This window comes from Pelodiscus sinensis, chromosome 7 (genome assembly GCF_052426305.1).
Source record: "Pelodiscus sinensis isolate ZL-2025 chromosome 7, ASM5242630v1, whole genome shotgun sequence".
NCBI lineage: Eukaryota > Metazoa > Chordata > Testudines > Trionychidae > Pelodiscus > Pelodiscus sinensis.
Genome location: NC_143058.1, coordinates 8,989,896 through 9,015,282, shown reverse-complemented (window position 1 = coordinate 9,015,282; position 25,387 = coordinate 8,989,896). Strand labels below are relative to the sequence as shown.

General features: G+C 46.0%; 1 protein-coding gene across 6 annotated transcripts in view; it reads right to left on the bottom strand.

Moving 5' to 3' along the window:
* GLI2 (GLI family zinc finger 2) overlaps window positions 1–25,387 on the bottom strand; it is a 276,156-nt gene that overhangs the window by 192,053 nt on the left and 58,716 nt on the right. For 4 of the 6 annotated variants that reach the window (XM_075933075.2, XM_075933073.2, XM_075933074.2 and 1 more), the window contains one exon: window positions 20,393–20,549. The exons of 1 other annotated variant lie outside the window; for it this stretch is intronic. In XM_075933075.2, the coding sequence (XP_075789190.2) occupies window positions 20,393–20,519 (127 nt within the window). In that variant the 5' untranslated portion in view covers window positions 20,520–20,549. Of the gene's footprint in view, window positions 1–20,392; window positions 20,550–25,387 lie in introns of those variants that run through there. One more of the 6 variants, XM_075933076.2, reaches the window with a different exon arrangement.

Sequence of the window (25,387 nt, the reverse complement as noted above, 5' to 3'; positions counted from 1 at the left end):
TCCAGATGGTCTTGTTCAGGTTCTGGTGCAGGAGCCAGGCCCATGGCAGCAGTAGGGAAGAACAGCACTGGCCATTGCCCACACAGACCCTCTGTCATGACAGGGGGTGGGAGGGCCATGAATGAGTAAGTGGCAGTGATTGCAGTGCTATTAAGATGCAGTTGCGGAGCAGAAGGGCCAAAAAAGGATGGGTAGTTTTCAGTGCTCCTCACCGCTTGCATGTGCCCCAGGATGGACACTTTCTCCTCCCCACCCCACAGATTGTCCAGCTTCACCCTGCTTCCAGCACCCTGTGTCCCCTTTCCTCTGCCCATAGGACTCATTAACAGCCTCCAGGCCCACTACAAATAAAGGGAGCTGCAGGGAATGCCTTGCTGAGAGAGGGGTGCACCAAGTGAAACATTTCTGGTGGGTCCTCTGGTTTGGACCATCACTTTTTCCAATCGGATCCACCAGCTGACCAAAAAGAGAACATTTCTAATCTCAAAAGTTTTACAAAACCTGCATCTGCAGCTTGATTACTGGAAGACTTTGCAGATGGGGGGGCGAGGGAGGGGAGAGGCGGAGGGAGAACAAATAATTTACTTGGGACATACTGAGGCAGAATATATAGTGGATTGCATCTTTCCAAGAGACACTGCATCTATCTGTGTAGAAGCTAAACCCCTCTGGCACATTTCTAATGCTCAGACTAAACTCATTTCGATTGCTGCACAAGTGCTACTGAGGTCAAAACCCTGCTACAACCTGCCATAAAAGACAAAACAAAACAAAACCCATATTGATAGGATTTCCCCCCCTACCCCATCCCAATTTTTTTTATGAGTAAACATCTCTGAATTAAGACATACCATCTTCAAAGATCCCTTTTATGTCCCAAAGGTAACAGTTTAAGTGATCTTATAACAGCAGTTACTTTTCTTTACAACGGGCCACACACATGAACTCAGTGTCGGGGACTTTCATTTCACTCTATATATTTTCAGTGACCAGATATAAATCTGGCTGGTTTCACATGTCAGTGGCTCTATGGCCAGTTGATGGCCTGGGCTCTTACCTCAGATACTGCCCTAGCTGGTACTAAACTGAAATGAAAAATGCAAACTTGCATAAACTCCTTTTGACAGTGTTGCCCTGACACAACGGATCATCATGCCCTGAGCGAAGCAAGAGAAATGCAAACCATTTTGATGAGTCGTATTTTACAATCTCCATTTGGTATCACGGTTAAGCAGCCAGTTCAAATCTATTTTAAAAGTCCCAGCTGCCTTTGGAATATAGGACCTTGCAGGAAGGGTGTTTTTAGGGTAACTTTGTAATAAACAGTGGAAGTTCCTCAGGAATCCTCTGAAGGAAATCCTCTTGCTATACTGATCAACAAGATCAGGCAACAGGGGCTTTCACGCCCATCCAGGAGATTATAGTGTTGGTTTGTGGTGTGCAGCAGGCTAAAGGAGACGAAAGGATGGACTAAAGTTCCTCTTGACCCTTTCATCCCCATCCACTAATATTCTCTCTCAATCACCTTTCCCACAGGCTTTCCCTACTCTGTCAAAGCAGAAGTCATAGTCTATGACCTGGTGAATGCAAATGTGCCTGCTTTGGGGTAGAGCTCTGTGTGATTTTCACCCAAAACTATAGGTTCATTCAAATTTGCCCAGAATTTCAGGAAACCGTTTGACGAACCTGGCACAAATATTCAGTGGGTAATTGTGACGGGGTGTCCTTACCCCGCACTTCTGACTCTGCTGGCCCTGTACGGGCTGCCGCGAGCAGGGCCGCATGCATGTGCAGCATGTTTGGTGGCCGCAGCTCAGCTGTGGGAGGGGGCCGACTGGAGGAAAGTCAGGGAAGCCTAGCGCGCATGTGCAGAGACTCGGGGAGCCGACGATCAGCTGGCAGGGCGGAGGATAAAAGGCGCAGGCGCGGCGTGGGTAGGGAGGGGAGTTGGAGACAAGGCGGGAGTTTCGGAAGGGCCGAGGAGGAGGAACAAGGAACTGATGGCATGGAGGGACTGGCAAGTAAAGGGACGGGGAGAGGAAGCAGCCCAGGGCAGAGCAATTGGAAGCCTGCGGGCTGGCGAGTTTCGGAGGGCTGCCCCACCAGCCAGCCTAGATGGCAGAAGGTCTGTGTCCTTAGGGCCCTGGCTGGGGTCCGTGAGTGAGGGTGGGCCCGGACTCCCCTGGCAACCTTTGGAATCCTCAGTGGAAGCGACTCTCTTTAAATGAAGAGAGCTGTAAAACTTGACTTTTGAATGAAGATAAACAAGGACAAGGGTTAGGACGATATTGGTGGCTGGTGGTGGGATAAAGGTAGGCTCACCGGGTGAGCTCACGCAAGATGTATTACAGTAATGAAGTCATCAAGCTAGTGAAATTTGGTCTTTCAGGCTTCAAAATGAAAGGTTCTGACCATTATGAACACGACATTCCACATTCTCCAGCTGAGTTTCCCGGACAGGATCTACTATGAAATCTACACTTACTCTATGGAGCATTGTAAAGACTCTGAATACAACAGATGTCTGTCCATCCTCCTAAGCATTCACTTTGCTTCAGATGTTAAAAATGTGCCTGAAGAATTATACATTATTAGGCTGAATCACACTAATATGTTTCATAGGGCCCCTTAACCACAGCAAGACAAAAATAGGAATGAGGTGACCCTCTTAATACATCCCTCTGAGATAAGGGAATGCTATTCTCATTATACAAACAAGGAATTGAAATAGCAAAATCCAATGACCTGCCCAAATTCATAGAAGAAGTTCAGGGCAGGAAGAAGTAAGCAGATCATGCAAGTCCCAGTCCAGGGCTTTAACCATGATATCAAATGGAGATAATAAAATAAGACTAATCAAGGATCGTATGGTCCCTTCATATAACCAGCTTCTCGAAAGCAGGTGAATCTTCCGGGAATGCATAATAATTCCTCTCATTTAAACCAGACACTTCAATCAATGTATAAAGTCAATATCATTGTGTTTCTCAATTGTTTTCATTCAGCTGCTGCGGCTAACATTCAGAAATTGCATGATCAACTGTAATTACAGTCTGACACTGAAGAAATTTACTTCTGCGTCAACTTTAAAAGTAAGAGCAAGGCACGTTGATGCATTCCTGCATGATGTGAAATGAAGGAGAGAGCAGTGCCTGTCCTTCAGTGCCAGACATAAACTGTTGATTGAATATGCAGCACTGAAATCCAAAACCAGCAAGAACACAGAACATGATTCAATTTTGCTTGCTACTGTTACCCTATTTCATAAAACAACAAGAAGAAGCAACAACACAGCCAGGTCAGCTGGTGAGCCCTGAAGGAAGCAACAGAGCAGCACTCCCTCCCATATTCAGAAAGTGTCTCAGTCAGATAACCTCTAAACAGGCCTTGACACTTCAAATCCAGTCAGAACGTCGTGTGTCTTTTATATGCGCCACTTTGGCAACAATTCATTGTCTGCAAAAGTATCGGTCGGCTGGTTGAAACTTGACATGAAATATTTGCTGGTCTACTCCTTGGAGTAACACACAGAGGGCAAAGAGGATGGGATTGTATAGTCTATTGAACGGTCTTCAGGAAAGCTTGGACATTTGAACTTTTATACTGGTGCAATGAGCATTATCATAACATTGACTTTAACTGTTTACTTAGAAATGCATCTGCTGTGAGCTGCGATTCTTGGACCCTTTTCAGAATTAGGAGCAAATCCATATGGGAGAGAAGAGCAAGGTTTTCCGGAAGACGTGTCATGGACCCCAGCAGTCAACGCCTCGATTTTATTGTTTTATCTTATTTAAGTTTGGATGTTAAAGGCAGGAAATCTAAATATATTATCTGGAAAAGCTCTGTTTATATTTCCCCAGAACTGACAGTATAATCAATGAGGATTAACCATTAGGTTCTAGATTCTTGGAGGAGGGGTCAAAGGAAAAAAAAAGAGACATTTTACTAGATCTGTGGGAAACTAGGAGAGTTCAGTTCAGGGTGGTTTGTGGCAAACCTTTTTGGTTTGAGTTCATGTGGGTGCTCACCCTGCAATTTTTTAATTTAGTTTTGGGTTCAGAGCTCAAAGTAATGCTCAGTCACCTCCACCAAGCTTGGTCTAATTTCCACCCAAACCTATTAATACATTTGCTTGAAAGCTAACCCAGGACTCCTTGAAAAACTGTTCCCAAGCTTATGATTTTTATATAATCCCAAACCCAGGTCAATTTTCTAATTTAAGTTTAGTGTCTGCTTGCTTTTCCTCTCTATTCTAAGGCCAAGTCTACCTGGCAAGTTACTGTGCACTAAATCACCTCCCAACACCGTGACTCCCGAGATGTCCACATTGGCAAGGCACATTGGCCGGGTCCGTACTAAAGGTACATACACAGCTCCAGCTATGTTAATTACGTAGCTGCAGTCTACACATCTTAAACCGTGTTTTCGCTTCAACATGAACAAATGCTCCAATCAGCTTCCTTTACTCTACAGGAGGAGAGGACTACGAGCACTGATGGGGGCACCCTCTCAGTTCAAATTAGTGTATCTTCGCTAGCTCCAGCATTCGAATGCTGGACGATCAACTGCGTCAGCCAGGAGCGGCCCAAGGCCGGCTGCGGCAGCTGGTGCCCTAGGCGGAAGGTGCAATCGGCACCCCCGCCTGCATGGCAGTCAATGGCCGTGATGTTATCACAGGGCACCCCAGCACCCCGTGATGTCATCATCGTGTGCCCGAGCCTCTGGCGCCCTAGGCAACTGCCTAGTTTGCCTAGGTCCATGGGCCGCCCCTGGCATCAGCGTCGATCTTCTGCTCAGTGCAGACATGGCCTTAGCATGCATTAACTTTGCAGTTGCTGCGCTCTGCACCTTGATGAGAAAAGCAGAGCTCGCTGTGCTCTGGACACAGTGCTGGGGATCAGTGTGGACACTTGAATTGATTGCTGCATTGTGACTGCCTTCCGGAAATGGCCGATAATCCTTCAAGTCCCATCTGCTCTTTGTGGAACTCATCTGTCTGCCCTGCAGAGCTCTGTTTTCAACAGCCTGCATGCTGTGATTTTGCTCCTGGTCACAGAGCAAACTAGTCAGATAAAATGCTTGTGTTGTCGATCAGAGGCAGGCATGTGTTTGAGGTTGCTGTGCAAAGAGCCAGGGAGGAAGGCGGGCAGGAGTAGGGCTAAGATGCTGGGGTTTCTCCTTCCTCAGGTAAGGTTGCTTCCTGCTGCTGTTTGAATTTACAAGACATCATGCTGACATCCCCCAAAATGCAGTCTCCCTCTCCTCCCTCCCCCTCCCCTCCCCAGAGCGTAGCAGGATGACTGTGGAGCAATGGGATTGGTAAACCTGCCTCATGTGATGCTGACTGACCCATGAGACATTGTAAACCATTCCCAAAGCATCCTGAGGCCAGTTGCACCATGGGATAGCTACCACAATGCACTTCTCTCTGTGGCATTGCAAGAGCTGCTAATGTGGACATGCTCCACAAGCAAAAGGAGCAGTGTGGACACGCAACAGCGATTTCCCTGCAGCGCTCCATAACTACCACCACTTTACATCTGCCAGTGTAGAAATAGCCAATGATGTTCACCAGCAATCTTGCTGTGAGACTTAGACTAAGTAGTCATTGTTAAAGATGGAGAACTCATTCTGCCAAATTTAGAACCTACCCAATAATCAAAGGATCTTGTCCTTTGATTTATTCAAGGGCACACAACTGCTCAGTCTCAGGAAGAGTGTCTCGATTTCCAATCCAGAGCCCAACCCATTGGATTTCCAATCCAGAGCCCGACCCATTGTACAAGCTACATTTTTAATTGGGTCATCACGTGGAGTGGGACAAGAATTACTGAACTTTCAACCAAGAACCTTTACTGTGTGTATAGAACATGATCTTCATTTCTTCTAGCTCAAACTGTAACTTAAAAAAATATTTTTTCCAGAAAAAGGAAATTTAGGGAATTTCTTGTTGTAAAAGCCACACTTATAACGTTCCATGACATATTAGAACAGAAATCGGAAAAAAAAAATCTCCCTCCAACACCCAACTTAGTGGTTACTCTCATGCACGTCTATGACTGGACTAGAAGCTCTTCAGAGCAGGTACATCTCTAGATTTGTTCAAAAGGCCAAATGTTAATTTATCGTGGCCATTACTGAAGGGGAGGAACATTCAGGAATGGATTAAGCAAAGGCTGGAGCAAGGAAACCTCACTTTGCCACTAACTCAAAATGGGGCCTTCCTCAAGCCACTAAACCTCTTTGACTCAGTGCTCTCAGCTGTAACTGAGGATAACATCTACTGTGCTTCCTGGGGGTGCCAAACTGATGAGTTACAGTTTGCAAAACACTTTAAACATCCCCAGTGCGGTGGAATTTATTATCATATAAATAACAGTAGCACCTACAGATCCGCAACTGGGGCCGGGTCCCCATTTTGCCACGTGCTATAAAAACAACACTAAAACCGTCCCAGCCTAGGCGACTCTACGGTCAAATGGGATAAAAGTGCTACTATTTTGATTACTGTAGAACATTTGTAATGCACCAACACTGACAGAGGACAATATTTAGCACTAGATATTTTCAGAGCGCTGCAGATATGTAACAAGTTTCTGTTCAACACTACAATGAGGGGAGGAAACATTTCCTGCATTTTAGAGACCAGCATAATGACAGTTGTGATTTGATTAAAGATTCGGAGAGAGTCAGATACCAGGGTGGGTAGGGGTGGGCAATAGCTTTTTGTCGGGGGACACTTTGGAATTTTTGGAAGAGGCCCCGGGCCACACAGGAAGGGGCGGGACATCAAGCAGAAGGGGCGGGCCAAAATACTTCCAGGTTCTCCATCCCCAGACAATGATTGGTCTGGGGGTGAGCGAGTGCCTTCTCCCCCCACATTTGCCCTACATGCCCATGCCCATGCCCCTGGCATGGGAAGAGACTACCCACACTCCCCTGCCCCTAGGCCAAATAGGGTCTGGGGGTGGGGGAGCACATGAAGCTTCTTCTGCTCTCCTCCCGCTCAGCGAGTAGCGTGCAGTGCTTCAAAGTGCCACGTGCTCCTGGGAGGGTGGCAGGAGGAGTTGTACACTCCCTCGCCCCCAGGCCCTAATTGGCTTGGGGGCGGGGGAGCAGTAGGGCTTTTTGCCCACTTCTGTACTATGGTAATAGCCTGGGGGCCCAGATAGGCACCTAAGAGAGGCAAACAGAGGTAAGAAAAGAGTTCACAAGTTCTTGGTTTACAGAAGCCACCAGACCACATCAGCTGGGGTCTTAAAATATCAGTGTAAAACAATAGGGAGAAATATGCCATCTGTGTTCTATTCACCTAAGCCATCTACTTTCATGTTGCCCCCATCATTACAGACTGTTGTGAAAGCACAATCAGTCTAATTTCTGGCTCTGCAACAGCAGGAGGAGGGAAATGACACATGGTATTTCCCTCCTAGGTGCATGGCTGTCTTTTCAAGGCACTGCAGCTATTCTTTAAGGAGTGCCAGGAATACGCGGCCTGTTTCTCGGTGCTGGGATTGGATGCACCGCATTTTTTAGAACATTTTTCTCTGCCACTTGCCTGACCCCAGGAGCATTCCCACCGCTCTGCAAAGGCAGCTGTGGAATGCTTCACCAAACCCTAGCAATTATTTAGTGTCAAAAGGAAGACCTAATCTGTGTGATAAAAGAATGGATTTTATCCAAGGCTTGTTCTCTTTAAAGTGATTTACACAACTAGTCTCTCCACTTGCTTGCATTAATGTCATTATTTACTTGTTCATTATTAGCTTCCTGCAGTTGGGCTATTTTAGGAATGTTTTGTAGCCTTTAAAATTTGCTAATTTTTCACCTTCTTTTTAGAAGTGGCTTTAAACTGCTTGCTTTCTGAAATGATTGTTAAAACACTGAGACCAGTAATGCTGGTGCAAACCTGGAGTAGTGTCATGACAGTAATTCCACTGACTTCATATTTATACCATAGAGCATAATTGGACCTTTGGACTTTAATATTTGGGGTGGGAGGCCGGATTGCTGTTCAAATCCAGCTAGTGGTGCTTTCATGCTGGCTGACAAAGAGCATTTCACTGTTAACTTTACAGCAATAGACAGAAAAAAGCTACTAGAACAATGGCTCTCGTGAGCAGTTCAGTGTTTTAGCAGCTGTGGTTTGTGGTGAGTCGTGCTGCTGTCCTACTCCCAGGAACTGCATGCCAAGCTTAAACCAGGGAGGGATGCATCAGATATCGAACTTTAAGCTCCTCGGATACGTCTACACTGCAGGCTTCTTGCGCAAGAACTTTGTGCAAGATAGCGTCCACACTGCCATGGACACTCTTGTGCAAGAAAGCTCTGATGGCCATTCTGATGGTGAATGGCCATCAGAGCACCTGTGCTTTTTCCAGTAGGGGTTTCTTGCGCAAAAAACTGCTGTTGTTCCTCCACACATGCCTTTTTGCGCAAGAGCTCTTGTGCAAAAAGGCTTATTCCTCGTAGAAAAAGGAATAACTCTTGTACAAAAAGCCCTGTCTTCTGATGATCTACTGTACTTTTTCTTGCGCAAAAATGCGCTTGTACTATGGACGCTCCACGAGTTTTTGTGCAAAACCTCTGAATTGTAGACATAGCCTTAGACTCATGAATGCCTTTGATGATCTGCGTCTAACTCCTATCACTTGATTTGTGCGGGAACTGGACACTTGAAGAACATTAGTTTGTGTGCCTCGGAGAGCATTAGTCTGTGTGCCTCAGTTTGCCATCTGTAAACTCCTCACAAAGGGGTTACAGAGAGAAACACATTCATGGTTGCAAGGCCATATAAAACCAGAGGTAGAAAGAAATCTGCAGTAGTGCCAAACCTTACAACAGCAAAAAAGCATGTGGTAGTGGCACAGATTACACCAGTGTACTGTGCTCGGTCAGAAGTGTGCCACAGAGAACAACAGAGTTCAAAATGGCCACCTTTAAAGAAGGGGCAGGCGACCATTTTTTTTTCCTCAATAACTTTCTCTCGACTCTTTCCTTCTCCTTCCCCCACCCCACAATAAAAGATCCTTGGTGTTCCTCATAAAAAAAATTGTTTGGTGTTCCTCGGTCTTAAAAAGTTTAAGAAACACTGGATTACACTGTAGCGTTTCCTTTGGCAGGCGTATCCTCTAGTCTGCCATGCATCATGAAAACAATGCAGCATTCCAGTAATGCTTTTCTTCCCTAATATGCTTTAAAAACATTCACTAATCCTCCCCGCAGCCTGTGCGACAGGCATTACAACGCTCAGTGTATCAGTGGGGAAATTAAGGGAGAGACCGAGCAGTCATGGCAGATGACAAGTCAGTGTAGAGGTGGGATTTGAACCGAGGTTCCAGGCTCCCAGTTTCACACTCCTGCTATAGGTCTCTCACTATAAGGAAACCTACATGAGTTCGTTCGCACTTCTAGGGGCTTGCCTTGCAACCCAGCCCCCTCTGCCCCCCGTCAATCCCTGCGCCAAGAAAGAGCCTGGTCGGTCTGGTAAAAAAATTCAGAAAATAAATGGATGGAGTATCCTGGGCAAACTTAAAAATGGCCACCTTAAAAGGGCAATACCTGCTCTTAAAAGGGCAACCTTTTTGGGGGGGGGGTCAACAACTCCCCCCCACACACCTTTTTTTTTTTTTTTTTTTAACCACTGGTCCCACAACTGTTTTTCGGCCCTGGTCAATTCCTTTTTTTTTTTGCTCAACAAGTTTTTTTTGGGGGGGGGGGGGAGGGGGGAGTGGGCATGAGGGTTTCTCAAAAAATCAAAAAGGGGGTGTGATGCTGAAACATTTGGGAACCACTGGATTAGAGTATAAAAAGTCACCTCAGTAATAGGTTGAGACATCCACACGACATTACCCACTGCTATGTTCTCATATTAGTGTTCAAATGACCCCCTAACTGGAGACGTTTGCCACACAGCTCACACGAGGATGGCAGAATCTGCTGAAAGGATCAGAGTATAGCTCTGAAACAGGTCTATGGAAAATGAGACAATAGTGTTGTCAGCTAGAGCTGGTAAGGTAGCCAGCCCTCCAGGATTGGTCTCTTGGAATTGACATAGATCTCTCAGTGATTCTGGGAGATTTTAACAGGATATTTTAAGAAGATGACATTACATGATGTTGGGTGAAGAAACCCTCCCAGAATAGCTTTAGACAGAGTTGGTAACTCCAGGAGCCAGTCTCTGGGACCCAAGAAACAATATGCACAGTGCCCAAATGCAAACACCTTTGGGGTAGCACTTAGTTATTGACAGCACCATTCTGCAACAATATCAAACACTCATGTGGAGAAGGACTTTACAGTTAAGCCCACCAACGCATTTTAAGTTGGCCTGAGAAACTGGAATTTGGGAAGGAGATCAAAACTAAGATGATCACAAAGTGCCTTGGCACTTTTAATGAACAGAATAGGCTGGAAATGTAGGTTTGTGTTTCATCCTACAGTTAAATCTCCACATTAGAGAGATATTCTTGCACTCTTATAATAATGACCTAGAGACCAGCCAAATCAGGGTCTTGTGTTTTTACTTACTGTAAAGAGACAGTCCTTGTCCCAAAATACTAAAAGATACGTAACAGGCAGATCAAACAAATAAGTATGTGAAGGTGAGTGGCAGGGGAAAATGCATAAGAAAAATACCTCATGTTAATTCTTGGTCAGTCGTGAGTACTGGCCCCAAACTTGCCACCTGTTCAGAAGTTACCCTTGGGCTGTTGATTCCCACTGCATTACGGAGAAATCGTGAACATAATCGAGAGAAAAAAATTCTAATTTTGCAGCATTGTGTTTTTCAATTACTGCAAATATTCAGTTGGTTTGCCAGGACACCCTTCTGTGTCTGACGCTACGTTTCTCTTCCACTGACACGATAACCTCCATCGCCCAAAGGAGTTGACAGAGCTGATGCTGACTTTCCGAAAGCCACAGTGTTGCATCATTTGCGGCAGGTCATCTGCCTTCTACCTGCCCCTTCTACCTTTAGTATCTCACACAGTGGAAACAAGCGGGCCAGTTCACAGGCCAGGTTGCATCACAGCTTTGCTGCGAGGAAAGAGCTCGCGGTGTTTCAAAATGAAAGGCATCTGCAGCCATTCTTTCCAGACACATGCCATAGGGAAATGCAGAATGCATCTAACACCAGTGCTGGCTGGGGACTCCTCCATGCTGCTTGGCCTACCAGTTAAACCCTTCAATGCTGAGAACAGTGGTGATGATGTGAGAAGAGTCATTTAGCAAGGTCAGAGGGATTCCTGCTTCGCATATACAGCCGCATTGTGGCCAGCCTGCTGTAAGATGCCCTAGTCTCCTTGACTTGTCTGTGTATCCACTGAAGCACTCTGCACCTGGGGAATGGTTTCATGAGCTGTAGGCATGATGCGTGACTGCTTGCCGCACACCAGTCACACACTGCTGCTCCAACAGTAGCTGGCAAAAATAATGCCAGACAATGTGGGGTTCTCCTCCCCTATTTTAGCTATGGATGCTGCTAATCTCTTGCTAAAATAACGCGTTTCAGGTGAGCCTCATGGAGTGAAATATGCAGATACGCACTTGCATGCGATCTTAGCCACAAAGATGGGCTTGTCTCAGCATCTGAAACCTTTGGAGTTCCCAAGAGGCACTCCACAGGGGCATAGAGAAGATAAGAAGGCTGGCAGTCAATGTCAGCAGCAGTAGGTGCTGGGGCCATCAGTGACTGGAGTCCACTCTAAGGCATCAAGTGAAAAGACCTTTTTAGTTAAAGGGCTTTATGGAACTTTAGTTGGCAAGTAAACTTATGGATTATCGTGCCCTTTGTTGATATTATGGTGGTGCCTAGAGGTCCCCAAGCAAGGTTTGGCTTCCCACCGTGCTAGTCAACATCCATACACACAGTAGAAGATAGTTCCCACCCTGGAGAACTTGCAGTCTAAACAATGGGCTTCTCCCATCCCTCCACTTCCAGTAGCTGCCTCTTTCTGCCCTGACTGGCTACACCAGGAGGTTAGATTAATTGCGCCACTTGCAAAGCTTTATAGACATTTCACAACACCTCAGCAGGGCGAGCAAGACTGTGCGAGTGCCTCAGATCCAACTTCCTGGAAAAACCGGTCAAAGGGATGAAGAATAATCTTTAGAGGAGATCCCTGCCCTGTGCAGGTGAAGAGAGTTGGTGAGCTAATAGGCAACATCTACACTATGAGTTTTCTCGGCCAAAAATATGCGAATGAGGGACTCATTTGCATGAGTCGTGATCTCATTTGCATATTTTCTGCCGATCTGTTTTTGCACTGGGGTTTTTGCGCAAAAGCAAGCAGTGTGGAGGTTTTCTTTTTGCGCAAAACCCCCTTTTCCCGCAAGATCCTTATGCCCCCAAAAAAGAAGTATACTGATCTTGCAGAAAAAAAGGGGTTTTGCGCAAAAAGAAAAGGTCCACACTGCTTGTTTTTGTGCAAAAAACCCAGTGCAAAAACGGATCGGCAGAAAATATGCAAATGAGATTGTGACTCGCAAATGAGTCCCTCATTAGCATCTTTTTTGCCAAGAAAAACACACACACACACACACACACACACACACACACGCACACAGAGTGGTTTTTTGTTTGTTTGTTTGTATGGCTGAGGTCTGCTGGGACTCCTCCATTCCTTCCTCCTCCGTGTGTGCAGAGATTTAACCCTATGCCACAATGGAGGTAAAAGATGCATGTAGATTCCCCGCCAATTCCACTCTTGTGTTGCTTAGAAAAGATTTCTACAGAGCACTAGACGAGGGCTGCTTGCTGCTCTTCGGCCGACTCCAAGTGCTACTTCTGCAGTGGTCGGCATTCTTGCCAACCCCTAAATGAAGTGACCAAACTGCTCCTTAGCAGAGTAGCCCATTATTCTCCCTTTACAACAGAGGATCAGAAGCTGAATTTCATCAGAGGCGGCACTAATCTTAAAAGGTGTGTTATCCACTGGAAAAAGTGTCTGCTGTTGTCTACTGGCTCGCCAGGTTGGTTTTCCCATATTTATGCCAAATGACTTGTTGGACTTCATTATATACAAAGCATTTCCATAGATCAGAGGCAGACAGACCTGTGCCGCTAACATAAAATAAATTACCAGCCCATGATAAATGGTTCTATTAGCAATCCAGATTGTTAAACTCAGATAGAACAGAATGGAAGGAGCACTGCCCCATTCATTCTCCCTCCGGCAGATACCGAGTTGTAAATAGGTTATTTGGTGTGTAAATAACACATTAAAACTCAGCATTAGCCATGTCTTTTGATAGAGAGGAAATTGTTCCAAATAAATAATCCCAGACAGGAATGTAAAGTAAGCCAGATTTAATAGAGCATGCCTGCTGCAGCCGTGTTAAACATGACTAAAATGATAAACCCCAGAATATCCTAATAGTAAACTTTGCTCTGACATCAAAGTAATGAGGCTGTATTTTTACCCAGCTTTAGAAATGTTAAAATTAGTCTTGACAGAGCCAGACATCAGAAAAGTGTTTCAGACATAAACACTATCAATTTAGGAACTTGGTCTTTGTGTCATTGAGTGGGGGTATGATGGGGCCGAGAGGGAAAGTTATCTGGGGACTCGCTAACAATAGGCAGTTAGCACTTTCCTGACTTTTATTTAATTTTTGGTTTAGAGTCAGAAGTGAAACTCTTCCCCCAATATCATCTCAACATTTTTAGAAACTGACATTATTTATATTAATATAACAACCCCTGCAGACACCAGCCAAGTGTGGGGCCCCACTGTGCAAGGTACTAACCAGACACAGAGTAAAAGAGACAGTCCCCGTGGCCTCGAAGGCGAAGAGACAAATCTGATTTTGGATCCATAAGTGGAACTCCAGAAGCCAAGGGCAGAGTTTGCCCTTTGCCCTGAATAGCAATGTAGGCTACAGTTTGCAAACGTGTTCTCTATATGTGGGCGTTTTAAGTCGTGCTCCCCAAATTTCCAGCACTGAAAAAAAATCACGCCACTTTTGCAAACACAGCAGCCCATAATTCATAAACATCACTATTGCTAACCCCTGCTCCCCACCAAACACAGAGTTATCGAAATGAAATGGGGTTGTTCACTCCTTTGCTAGGATGATTTATGGAAAAAATCTGAACATCAGGAGAGTCTTCTCTGATGTTGTTTCTGCAAGGTCAATTTCTGAGTAGCTGATCAATGAATTACTATTAAAAAAAGGCAAAGACCATCTCCAAAGTGGCAGCTTTAGGAGATTAAAAGTATGAGATGCAGATTGTCAATCTGAAAGAACTCTTCTACTCTGACAGCATCAACATTGCCACTTTTTCTTCCAACAGCAGTAACTTCATCTGTTTTAAGACAACACTCGGGCCAGATATTCAGAATAAGTGAAGCAGAAATGGAGACTGGATACGTTACAAAGATACAGGGAAGCAATGAGAGTACTTAAAAGCACTTTGTTAATATAGCTGGTTTATTGCTTCATTTTATTAGGTCTTAATTAAAAGTAAACACTTGCGATTCTAGGCAGACTCTACAAGGAAAAGAAGTTATGATCACATGTAGCATAATAGTACTTAATACAATACCACAGTGACTCAGTAGAATCTGAAAGAACATGAAGTGTATCGTAGAATATGACTGTTTGGCTCTGGAGAAAAGACATTTTTGGGTTGTAATGTTAGCAGAGTCTTGTTGCTACTTTATGACATGCCAATATGAAGAATATAAGCCATTTAGCACCTAGAAGCCATTATATGAAATAATAATAGGATGAGGCAGAGATGTGTAGTTGCCTCAACATAGACCTGGAAGCAGGCTGCTGACAGGGGTGGGGAGTAAAAGGGCAATTACCATGGGGCCCCCAATATTAAAATTAAAAGGGCTTGGGGCCCCGCCAACCATGCAGTAGCCCTGGCTTCCGTCACTCCCGTAAGTGGCAAGCACCATCGCTGGAACAGGGGTGGAGGGAGGAGGTTATTGTGCACTGCCTCCACCCTGAGTGATGGTTCTGCAGCTCCAATTGGCCAGGAAGTGCAGCCAATGGGAGCTGCGGGGCCAGGACACAGTGCCTGAAGACAGTGGTGTGGCGACCCCTGCCCTCCTGTCTTGAAGCCACTGCCATTGGGGGGTTCGGGTTGTATTTGGGAGCTGCCTAAGGTAAACACACACCCTTCACCTCCTGCATCCCAACTCCTTGCCCCAGGCTAGAGTTCCACCCCCACCCAAACTCACTCTCAGAGACCAACCCTGCCATCCCTCCGACGCTCAAACTCCCTCCCACAGTCTGCAGCCCACGCCTCCTCCTGCAACCCAGCCAGCCACCTACCCCAGTGTAGCAAACGCAAGTGAGAGTGGGAGAGGGCAAGCAACAGAGAGAAGGGGAATGGAGTGAGCAGGGGTGTGGCCTTCTAAAAGGAGATCAGGAAGCAGAGCAAGGGCAGGGCTGGCGACAGACTTCACGGGGCTCCAGGCAATGTGTGTGTGTAGGGGGGAGGGGTTGGCTCTGGCCACCTCCCAGAAGGGCTGGGGCCACAGGCAGAAGGGGCGGGGCTAAGGGAAGCCAGCGCTGCCATAACCACATAGTCCGGTGCTCTGGTGTCAATTTAAAGGGCCCAGAGCTCTGGCCACCGCTGCTGCTGTCGTGGCATCAGTGGCAATGGCACGGAGGAGCCCTAGGCCCTTTTAAAGATTTCTGGTCCCCAGGGAAACTGTGCCCTTTCTCCTCTGTCAGCGGCTCTGGGCAATGGCCTTTGAGCTTGTGCAGTTAGGCCAGGCGTGGCCAACCTAAACCTGAGAAGGAGCCAGAATTTACCAATGCACATTGCCAAAGAGCAACAGTTCTATGTCACCAGCCCACCACCCCTCAGCACATCCTGCCCACTGGCAGCCCCTACCAGTCAAGTACCTCCTTCTCCTTTTCCTCCTGCCCGCTGGGATCAGCTCTTTCCCAGTGGGAGACGCTGGAGGGGGAAGCGTGGGTGTGACAGGCTCAGTGGAGAGGGTGGGAAGTGGGAGGATCCTAGGGGGAAAGGGTGGAGGGGGACAGCGCCTAGGGCAGAGCTGGGGGTTGAACAGTGAGCACCCTCTGGCCCAGTGGAAAGTTGGCACCTGTAGCTCCAGCCCTGGATTTGGTACCTATGGGGGGAGCCTCCTATTAACTTCTGAAGAGCTGCATGTGGCTCTGGAGCCACAGGTTGGCCACCCCTGAATTCGGCAGTTGTAAACCCTGCCAGGAAGGCATGAGGGACCCTGGCTGTGCCAGAAGAGCGTGTCCAGCAGCACAGCCAGCCACTCGCTGGGCACCAGGGCCACCCAAACGTCAGACAGAGTGCATCGTGTGGGCGTGGCCTTTGCGTGCACGGGGACCCGGGATTCTGCCCTGGGGCCCACCTGGAAGCCAAGAACTCACAAATTTTAAGCCTTGCTCTAATGTTGACACACACGTCTTCCTCTCCTCTCTATCTTGGCCCTTATGTGGCTGATTTAACCTATTTGCCTCCATTTTTCCTCCTTTGTAAAATGGGAATATAAAATAAGCACCAACTCGTTATTGTTTTTCAAGAGCTTTCAGGCCAAAAATTGCTACAAAAGTGCTAATATTATTAGGTAGACAGAGGAGGTCAAGCTATATCCTTTCAGTTATGAGCTGCTACTACTCAGTTTACCCTTAGCGATTTTTGCAACATATCTGAAGCATCCCAATTTCTCTCTCTCTCTCTCTCTCTCTCTCAGTTTTCTATTTCAGAAGCACTAATTTCATTCTAATGAGATTTCAAAGAAAGACCTTCAAAAAAGAAAATAACAGTCATATTATTCATAAATTTCATTGGCCAGTATCAGATCTGGAGTACATTTTACTGCTAGCCATGATAGATAATTTATTAACGCTTCTTCTCACAGTATGATATAGATTTTGCTCTTTACATCTCATTACACAATGCTTTCATCACACTTCTCCTGACATCTTCAAACAATCTTCTTTCTTTCTCACTTCAGTTTAATAAGATGAGAAATGGTGAGCTTGTAAATCATTCATTCCAGAGTAGATAGCACAGTGCTAGTATGAAACACATCATATGCATAACAAGAATCAAGCCTCCAGTATGAGATCCAAAAAGGTCAAGATCATCAAGTCTTGGGGTCACATTTTAGTATCAATACATCTGATTAAATCTGGATTTACTCCAGTTTTAGGCCCCAATTTGGGACAGCATATCTAGTCAGAATAGCACCCAAGCATGCATGGAACTTTAGCACATGCTCACACCCAACTCACATCAATGGGGCTGAGTGTGCCTAAGTTAGGAAGGATTTCAGAAGAGGTAGCTGTGCTAGTCTGTTTCAGCAAAAACAACAAGGAGTCATTTCAGTGGCACCTTAAAGACTAACAATTTTATTATGGGATAAACTTTTGAGAGTTGCAACTCACTTTGTGAGATGCATGAAGGGACAGAATAAGAAACAGAGAGTAGGGACACCGAGATGGGAGTGTTACGTCAGAGCTTACTCAATCAGGGTGAATGTGAGTAAGAAGGTAAGAACAATGAGCCAGCCAGCCCCAGTCCCTATTAAGATTCTTTCTGATGGTGTCAACTTTGCACATGAATTCCAGCTCCGTAGTTTTTTAAGGTTTTTTTCTGGAGTTGACTCCCAGAACCTAACTTCACAGCTCAGGCCCACCTCCAAAATAATAAATTTCTAGGATCCTTTAATAGACACTTGTTAGATAAATCTTGTCAATGAAGGAAGTAAACAGCTCCAACCTCTTGGAGTACATCTACACTGCAACACTATTTCAAAATAGCTAGCAATATTCAGAAATAACTTAGTCCGCCACTACACAGCAGGCAGTTATTTCGAAATAATGTCAAAATACTGTCAAGCTGGAGGACTTCTTACTCCAACTCCTGTAACCCTCATTGTATGAGGAATAAGGGAAGTCAGAGGAAGAGTGCTCTATTTTGAAATAAGTGCTGTTGTAGACACTGCCTATTTTGAAATAAGATACGCAATTGATGTAAGCCCTGCTGTGTAAATGTACCCTTACATATCAACAGCTGTTTCCTTTGTTTGCACCTGGGAAGCCTTCACAGAAAATAGCAAGTATGTTTCTTAAACCTAGCCAGAGTTTTGGAAAGAAGGTATGGGTAAAACATATACACGCGGTCATGGTTCTGCCAAGTGAAAACAAGACTAAGTTACCTAATGGTGCAGGAAGCAGAGAGAAACCCATAGAATAATTTTACTGCCTTCTTGAATTAGAAATTACTATGTATTTAAGGAAGGGGAAGAGAGGGATTCATTTTGAGGTAGAATCTGGCTAGCAATAAGGTATATTTTTCAGAGAAAAAAAGAAGCCTAAAAAGTTTATACAGCTGGGGAAGCCACTTGTCACATTCCAAATGGGAGAGTCCCTTCTAAATTTGTCTCTTTGTGCCATACCAAGAGGCCATTTTGTCCCTGTTCGCAAAAAGAACAGGGGTGTGTGCATCCTGCCTACGTTCAGTCCCTGGCCTTCTTCTTCCACACCAGCTACCAGAAAATATGAGCAAGCTCAGCGCTAGCTTCCCATGCTGAGGTGCAGAACTGGGATACCCGGGGTCATTCAGGGTATGTCTAGACTACATCCCTCTGTTGCCAGAGAGATGTAAATTAGACATACCAAAATTGCTAATGAAGTGGGGATTTAAATATCCCGCACTTCATTAGAATAAAAATGGCCGCCGCTTTTTGCCGACACGGCAATTTGCTGGCAAAAAGCAGCAGCGTAGATGGGGATCGGACGGCAAGGAAAGCATTTCCGACCGATCCAGTAAACCTCGTTGCATGTGGCGTAAGAGATCGGTTGGAAAAGGCTTTCCTTGCCGACCCATCCTCGTCTAAACTGCCGCTTTTTGCCGGCAAATTGCCGTGTCAGCAAAAAGTGACGGCTATTTTTATTCTAATGAAGCACAGGATATTTAAATCCCCGCTTCATTAGCAATTTTGGTATATCTAATTTACATCCCTCTGGTGACAGAAGGATGTAGTCTAGATATACCCTCAGAGATGGAAGAAGTTCAATTGACTGGACACAAAGGAGATACTACAGGGTTTGTTTTAAGGTTCCTATTGTGCACCGGATCATTTCCTTAATAGATCTGAACTCTGAAGATCACGTCCAGTGTTGGTTCCCACATTTAGCTGGTAGCCCGAATACTGACTGTGAAAACAGAACTAGATATCATGAGACCCTACCACAGTCTCCACAGAGCGGACAAATTTGCCACATCCCATAGAGGCATTTGGATGGTCCCGCCTACCAAAACTTCAAAGCCTCAGTCTTGTTTGAGTAACAACACCCTCTTAAAACTATCATCATGCTGAAAGGTTATTCACTTCGATAAGTCCAAGTGATGCCTTCTGCAGGCCTACCGAAGCAACTTGTCTCCAGGCTACAAGCAAGAACCTCCTGGAGCTGCAGGCCTAATTAAAGAGATTCCACTCCTTTTACCTCCATCCTTAATGACTGACAGCTGACTGGCAGCCTTCCCGTGGTGCAGAGCTTCCCCATAACCCCTCTGATTTCGGAAGGAGTCGATTAACACCTTCTTCCCCTTGCTGGGGAGTAATGGAGGGAAAGGGAGCAAAGGACATACGTTCCATATCTGTCTGAACTCGCTCCTTCTGTGATCAGCATCAGAAACTCTGATTCCTGCTTCCACTAGAGTCCAGGAGAATTTTGCCATTGATGTCAGTGTCAACAACTCAACCCCTTAACATTTTCACTAAGTGGACGACAGGGAATCAAATTCTGGATTATCCCGGAGGTAACAGAAATATGGAGAACCTAGGAGAAGTTTCTTTTCTGCAGGTCCTCTTGCACAGAATTTACAATGGAATATCAGCAATGACAGCCAGAAATGAGCCAGGAGTCTTTTTAGCTCATTAGAAAAAAAAATCCAAGCAGATGCAGGAAATACAGACCTTCTACTAGAATTATGATAACACAAAATGTACCGTACTCCAATCCAACCGAGTAAGTGACATTTTAATTTTTATGGGGCTAAATGTTAGACAAAACGTTGCATATGTCATTTGAAGCCAAGTGTCAGTAGGAGCAGTGACTGCTTGTCAAAACTGTCTAATAATTATGTTTAATTCCGATTTAGTTAAGAAGAAAGAGTCTGCCCTCCCTCAGACCCCCAAGTCTGATGTGGTCACGTGTCGTGCTGGGTCGTCTTGGTACAATAACCCATTGAACGGTGCACCATGACACAGAGCCTGCAAGATGTCAGCGTACAGTTCCTGTCACCTCCTAAGGCCAGGAACCCCAATAAACTCAGCACGTTCACACGCGGACATAGGCCACCATTCTTATTAAATTCTAACAGGCTAATGAAAAACACTCCTGCTGCTTTCAAAGTGTGGAAAACATAAAGTACCTCCTTGGGCTGCTGCTGCTGCTGCTAAGGAAGCAGGTTTCTTCCCTGTCTCAAGAAAGCCATTCCCCTCCAGAATTGCAGCTTTCCCTTCTTTTTTCCCAGCAGCAGTTGAAGCGGAAGTTTCCATCTTAGATGCACATATTCCAGCTCAGGACAACTAGAGAAAACAAAACACACACTTGCTGTCACTTCTAGAACAAAAGAAGCAAAATTAGCTCCATGAGGAAGCGCCCAATACATCACGGCAATCCAAAAGCAAATTAAAAACAACAACAAGGATCTGCTAAGTTTCTTTCCCAGGCTTCCTGGCTGTGATAATTATAACCAGAAAGACTGTGGCTCTGCAAAGTGCCGAGTGTTTTCTGTTCTCATTCAAGAGGCTCAGGACCGCAAAGGATCAGACCCGTTTTTTAAATTAAAAGTTTAGGCTGGATTTTATGTTGTGGGTTATTACCCAATCGATCCAAAGAGGGGATCGCAGGCCTCAGACAGATGCAGGGGAAAATGAGCAGTGGGAAGAAAAGGAATGGAGCAGAATGTGAAAAGGAGGAAGGATGGAAGCATTGAATGAATGAACAAATGACATATAAAGGAGTAGCGACATATAGAGCTTTAAGTGCATATAAACGGAATCTTTGATTATACAAATTGTGCAACAAGAACAGGCCTGTCGTAAAACAAACAAACAAACAAACAAAAAACATAAGAACATAAGAAAGGCCGTACTGGGTCAGAACAAAGGTCCTTCTAGCCCAGTATCCTGTCTACCAACAGTGGCCAGCACCAGGTGCCCCAGAGAGGATGGACTGAAGACAATGATCAAGCGATTTCTCTCCTGCCATCTTTCTCCAGCCTCTGACAAAGAGAGGCCAAGGACACCATTTTATCCCCTGGCTAATAGCCTTTTATGGACCTAACCTCCATGAAATTATCTAGCTTCTCTTTAAACTCTGTTATAGTCCTAGCCTTCACAGCCTCCTCTGGCAAGGAGCTCCACAGGTTGACTACACGCTGTGTGACTACACCCCTTCCAATGGGATGAGGTGTCAGAAATTTTCAGAAGTGTGCAGCTTCTATGTCGAGAAAGTGAAAATCTGTGCTCATTTACTCCCTAATCCACCCCATTTTTCAGCCAGCTCTAAGGACAACAAACAATAGGTGCTGAAGACCCTCTGTAACACTCAGGGAAAATGTCCTTTGATGCTTGTCCCTTCAGTTCAAGTTCTTAGTTCATTCCCAAGTCCTACCTGAGAATCAAATTTTTGCCCGAGTAAGGAGTGCTGTATTATACCACTCCCCCAGCATCTCCAAGCACAGGCTATCAAAGCACAAATGTGATTTTATTTATATCTATGAGACACAAACACTGGCTCTGCGTGAGAAGGAAAAGCTAACCCAATACAACAGGGCTGGGGAACCTTTTTGGGGTTGGGAGCCACTGACCCACAGAAAAATTGCTTCTCACACAAGCAACAAAAAACCCCCCAAGTCCTCACAGATATGGCCTCTGACTGAGGAGAAAGACACACCCCACATTCCTCTCGCACACCAGAGCCTGTGGGGGCAGGCCGAGGCTCGCAGATTTTACATGCTCCGCCACCATGGGCAGCCCCAAGCCTCAGGGGTGAGATCCAGGCAAGCCGGGGGCTGCATCCAACCCCAGGCCTTAGGTTCCCCACCCTGCTATACAATCCTAAACTGGGACTTTGTCTACTCTTCTAAGACTAAAGTGTGGCCACAACACAAGCACTGGGAGAGTGCTCTAGGTAAGCCACCTCCACGAGGGGTGGTACTAACAGCGCTGGGAGCCTGTTTGATGTGGCGCTTTGCAGTGCTCCATCTTGCTGGGTTTGGGAGGTGTTTTTTCACACCCGAGGGTGTGTCTAGACTACATGGCTCCGTCGACAGAGCCATGTAGATGAGTTTACTAAACATAGAAAAATGAAGCAGCGATTTAAATAATCGCTGCTTCATTTACATCAAAATGGCCACCGTGCTGTGCCGATCAGCTGTTTGGCGGCACACCGGGGCAGTCTGGACGCACCGCGGTCGACAACGGAAGCCTTTGTCGACCGCTCCATTGCGCCAAACAGCTGATCGGCACAGCGTGGCGGCCATTTTGATGTAAATGAAGCGGCGATTATTTAAATCGCCACTTCATTTTCCTATGTCTAGTAAACTCATCTACATGGATCCGTCAACGGAGCCATGTAGTCCGACATACCCTGAGTGAGAAAGTTACAGCACAGCACTTTGCCATCGTAGCCAAGGCCTCTGTTTCCCCTAGAGGCCTCAGCACATTTTCATTTCTGGCCCCCATCCACGTTAATAGAGCTGATGGATTCCTAGCTTTATTTCAAACATCTGTAGTACCCCCTTTGGGAAAGGTGGGATCTACTGACTTCATTTGGTGCCTGTGTATTACAGGCCCTTCACTCAGGTCTAAATCACAGCAAGATCCTTCGGTGGCTGTTGGCCCCGCTGATCATAGTCCTAGGCCCCTTCGTACGATGTGCTTTTGGCCAGTGCTTTTTCACCCTGACTTGCTTTCTGAGGCTTTGTCTACACTGTCATTTTAGTCAGTTGAGTTTTTGTGGGGTGTGAAGAGATACACCCCAAACCAGTGTAAGTGTTACAGACGGAAATGCCAGTGAGAACAGCGTCATTTCGGCTGGAGAGAGTGTCCCGCCAATGTCACTACCGCGGCTTGTTAGGGGGCGGTTAATTATGCCAGAGGGAGAGCTCCTGTCACTGGCAGAGAGCAGCTGACTGTGTGTATGTGGACAAAGCCTAAGGCTCCAATTCAACGAGCATCCCTAATTCCAAAAGTACGCTTAAGTGTGCAGTTAGCAACACTACCCACTTAAGTCCCACTGAAATAATTGATTGGGCCATAAGTATTGGTTGAAAGTTATGCTCATACACAGGCTTTGATTCGGGATCGAAATAAAGGGCTTTGCAATATCTACACTACAACTGCTGCGGTAGTCAGGCCAATATGGTACATAGACACATACCAGTGATAGAAAGGGTTCTTCCCTTGCAGCAGTTAACCCAGCTAGTGGTAGCAAGGTAAGAATTCTTCTATCACTCTAGGGCTATGTCTACACTGGCGCGATCTTGCGCCAGAGATATGCAAATGAGGCTAAGCGCGGAATATCGCAGAGCCTCATTTGCATATCTAATGATCTGCCATTTTTGCAGAAGAGGTCCTTGAGCCAGAAGGAGCGTCTACACTGCCCCTTCTTCTGCAAGAAAAACCCTCTTGAGCAATGCCGTTCTTCCTGAAAATAATCAGCGTAGCGGCATTGCGCAAGAGGGTTTTTCTTGCACAAGAAGGGGCAGTGTAGACGCTCCTTCTGGCGCAAGTGCCTCTTTCGCAAAAATGGCGGCTCATTAGATATGCAAATGAGGCGTGGCGATATTCCATGCTTAGCCTCATTTGCATATCTCTGGCGCAAGATCACACCAGTGTAGACATAGCCTAGCTGTGTTAACAGTGGGATTAGGGCATGAAACTCTTCACAGCCTCTACCAATCCAATTAGGTTGACTTCAGTTTGAGGTGTGGACAAATCTCTAGCCAGCAGTGTGAATAAGCTATTTCCCCTCCTGCTGTTGGCAAGATTATGAGAAATCAACCAAATTGATTTTGTTTGACAAGTGTTTTTTGAAGAGACAAAAGGTGGGTGAGCTAATACGTTGCGTTGGACCAACTTCTGTTGTTGAGAGACACAAACTCTTCAGCTCCGCGTATGTTGAGCCCTTGTCTGTCTCACAAATGTGGTCCAATAAAAGATATTCTGTCACCCATTTTCTCTCTCCAGTATGGCTGGGACCCACACCGCTAGAACACCCCTATATACAACAATGATGTTTTGGTGGGGGTTTTTTTAAGTCAGCGGGGTTCAAAGCAAAATATTTTAAGAGGACAAGGCTTTTTGCATTGTTCTTTGTTTAATCAGCAGAAATCAAAAATAAATTCTGGAGTCATCTAAACAGACCCCTCCGAGTCAGTTTCTAAACAATCAGTAAGGCTTCGGAGACACCATCTCCTCCACATGCAACTTCATCCGGGCGGGTTACACTGAAAACCCCCACAAGTCCTGCGCTTAGAGCCACAGTGCAGAATCTCACCCATAGTAACCTTTAAAATAAAACAGTCTCTTCCGCTTTCCACGTGGTCGTCTTCGCTGTCTACTGTTCTCCAGAGCTGTCTAGCAGTAGCCTCCTCTCTGACCGCTTTGCTGGTACAAGAGACCTCTCTGTAGTTCCTGACTTCTGAAATAGCTGTCCTCCTGCATTTCTCTGCCTCCTCCACTTTTCATCTATTTTAAATTGCCAAAGGAAACAACTGATATTCTCTCTTCCCTCTGCATTTCTTTCATTTTCCTTTTTTCCTGTGTAAGGTGCCAGATCTGTAAATACCTGAGTAGCCCCGTTGACATCAATAGGACCAGTTTCACATTGACAGTTAAGGCAACCCCACTGGCCACGCCCTCCTCACGCTGGCCACAGCACAGCGTGAGCATGCCTCAGTTTCCCCTCAGTCTAGCCACAGAAACAGCTCAGTCTCCCTCACTAATACAGGTCTGGGCATCATTGATTGTGGTCCCTGTGAAATAACCTGCAGAACCCTCATCATACAAACTGTCCTCCCAGTTCCCGCAGCAGAACATAGACGAGTTCCATGGCTTTCCCTTCCCCTCTCCAGGCATGGCGTTCCCAAGTCACACACCTGTGAGGCCACCGGCACTTGGTTTTCGGTTCCTTTTGGCCTTTGTTCCTGAGGCCCACTTTCCAGCCCATTCCTGTGAGAACGTCCAGTCTTCACGACTCTTCTACCTTAACTCTATCTCCTCCACCCTTTTCAGCATCTCAGCACTGGCTTTCAACTAACTAGCCCCAACACTGGCCTCCTAGTCTAGCCGGTTCCTCCCTCTTCCCAGAGAGGCCTGCAGAATGATCCACTTTCGCCAGACTCTCTCCCAGGCTG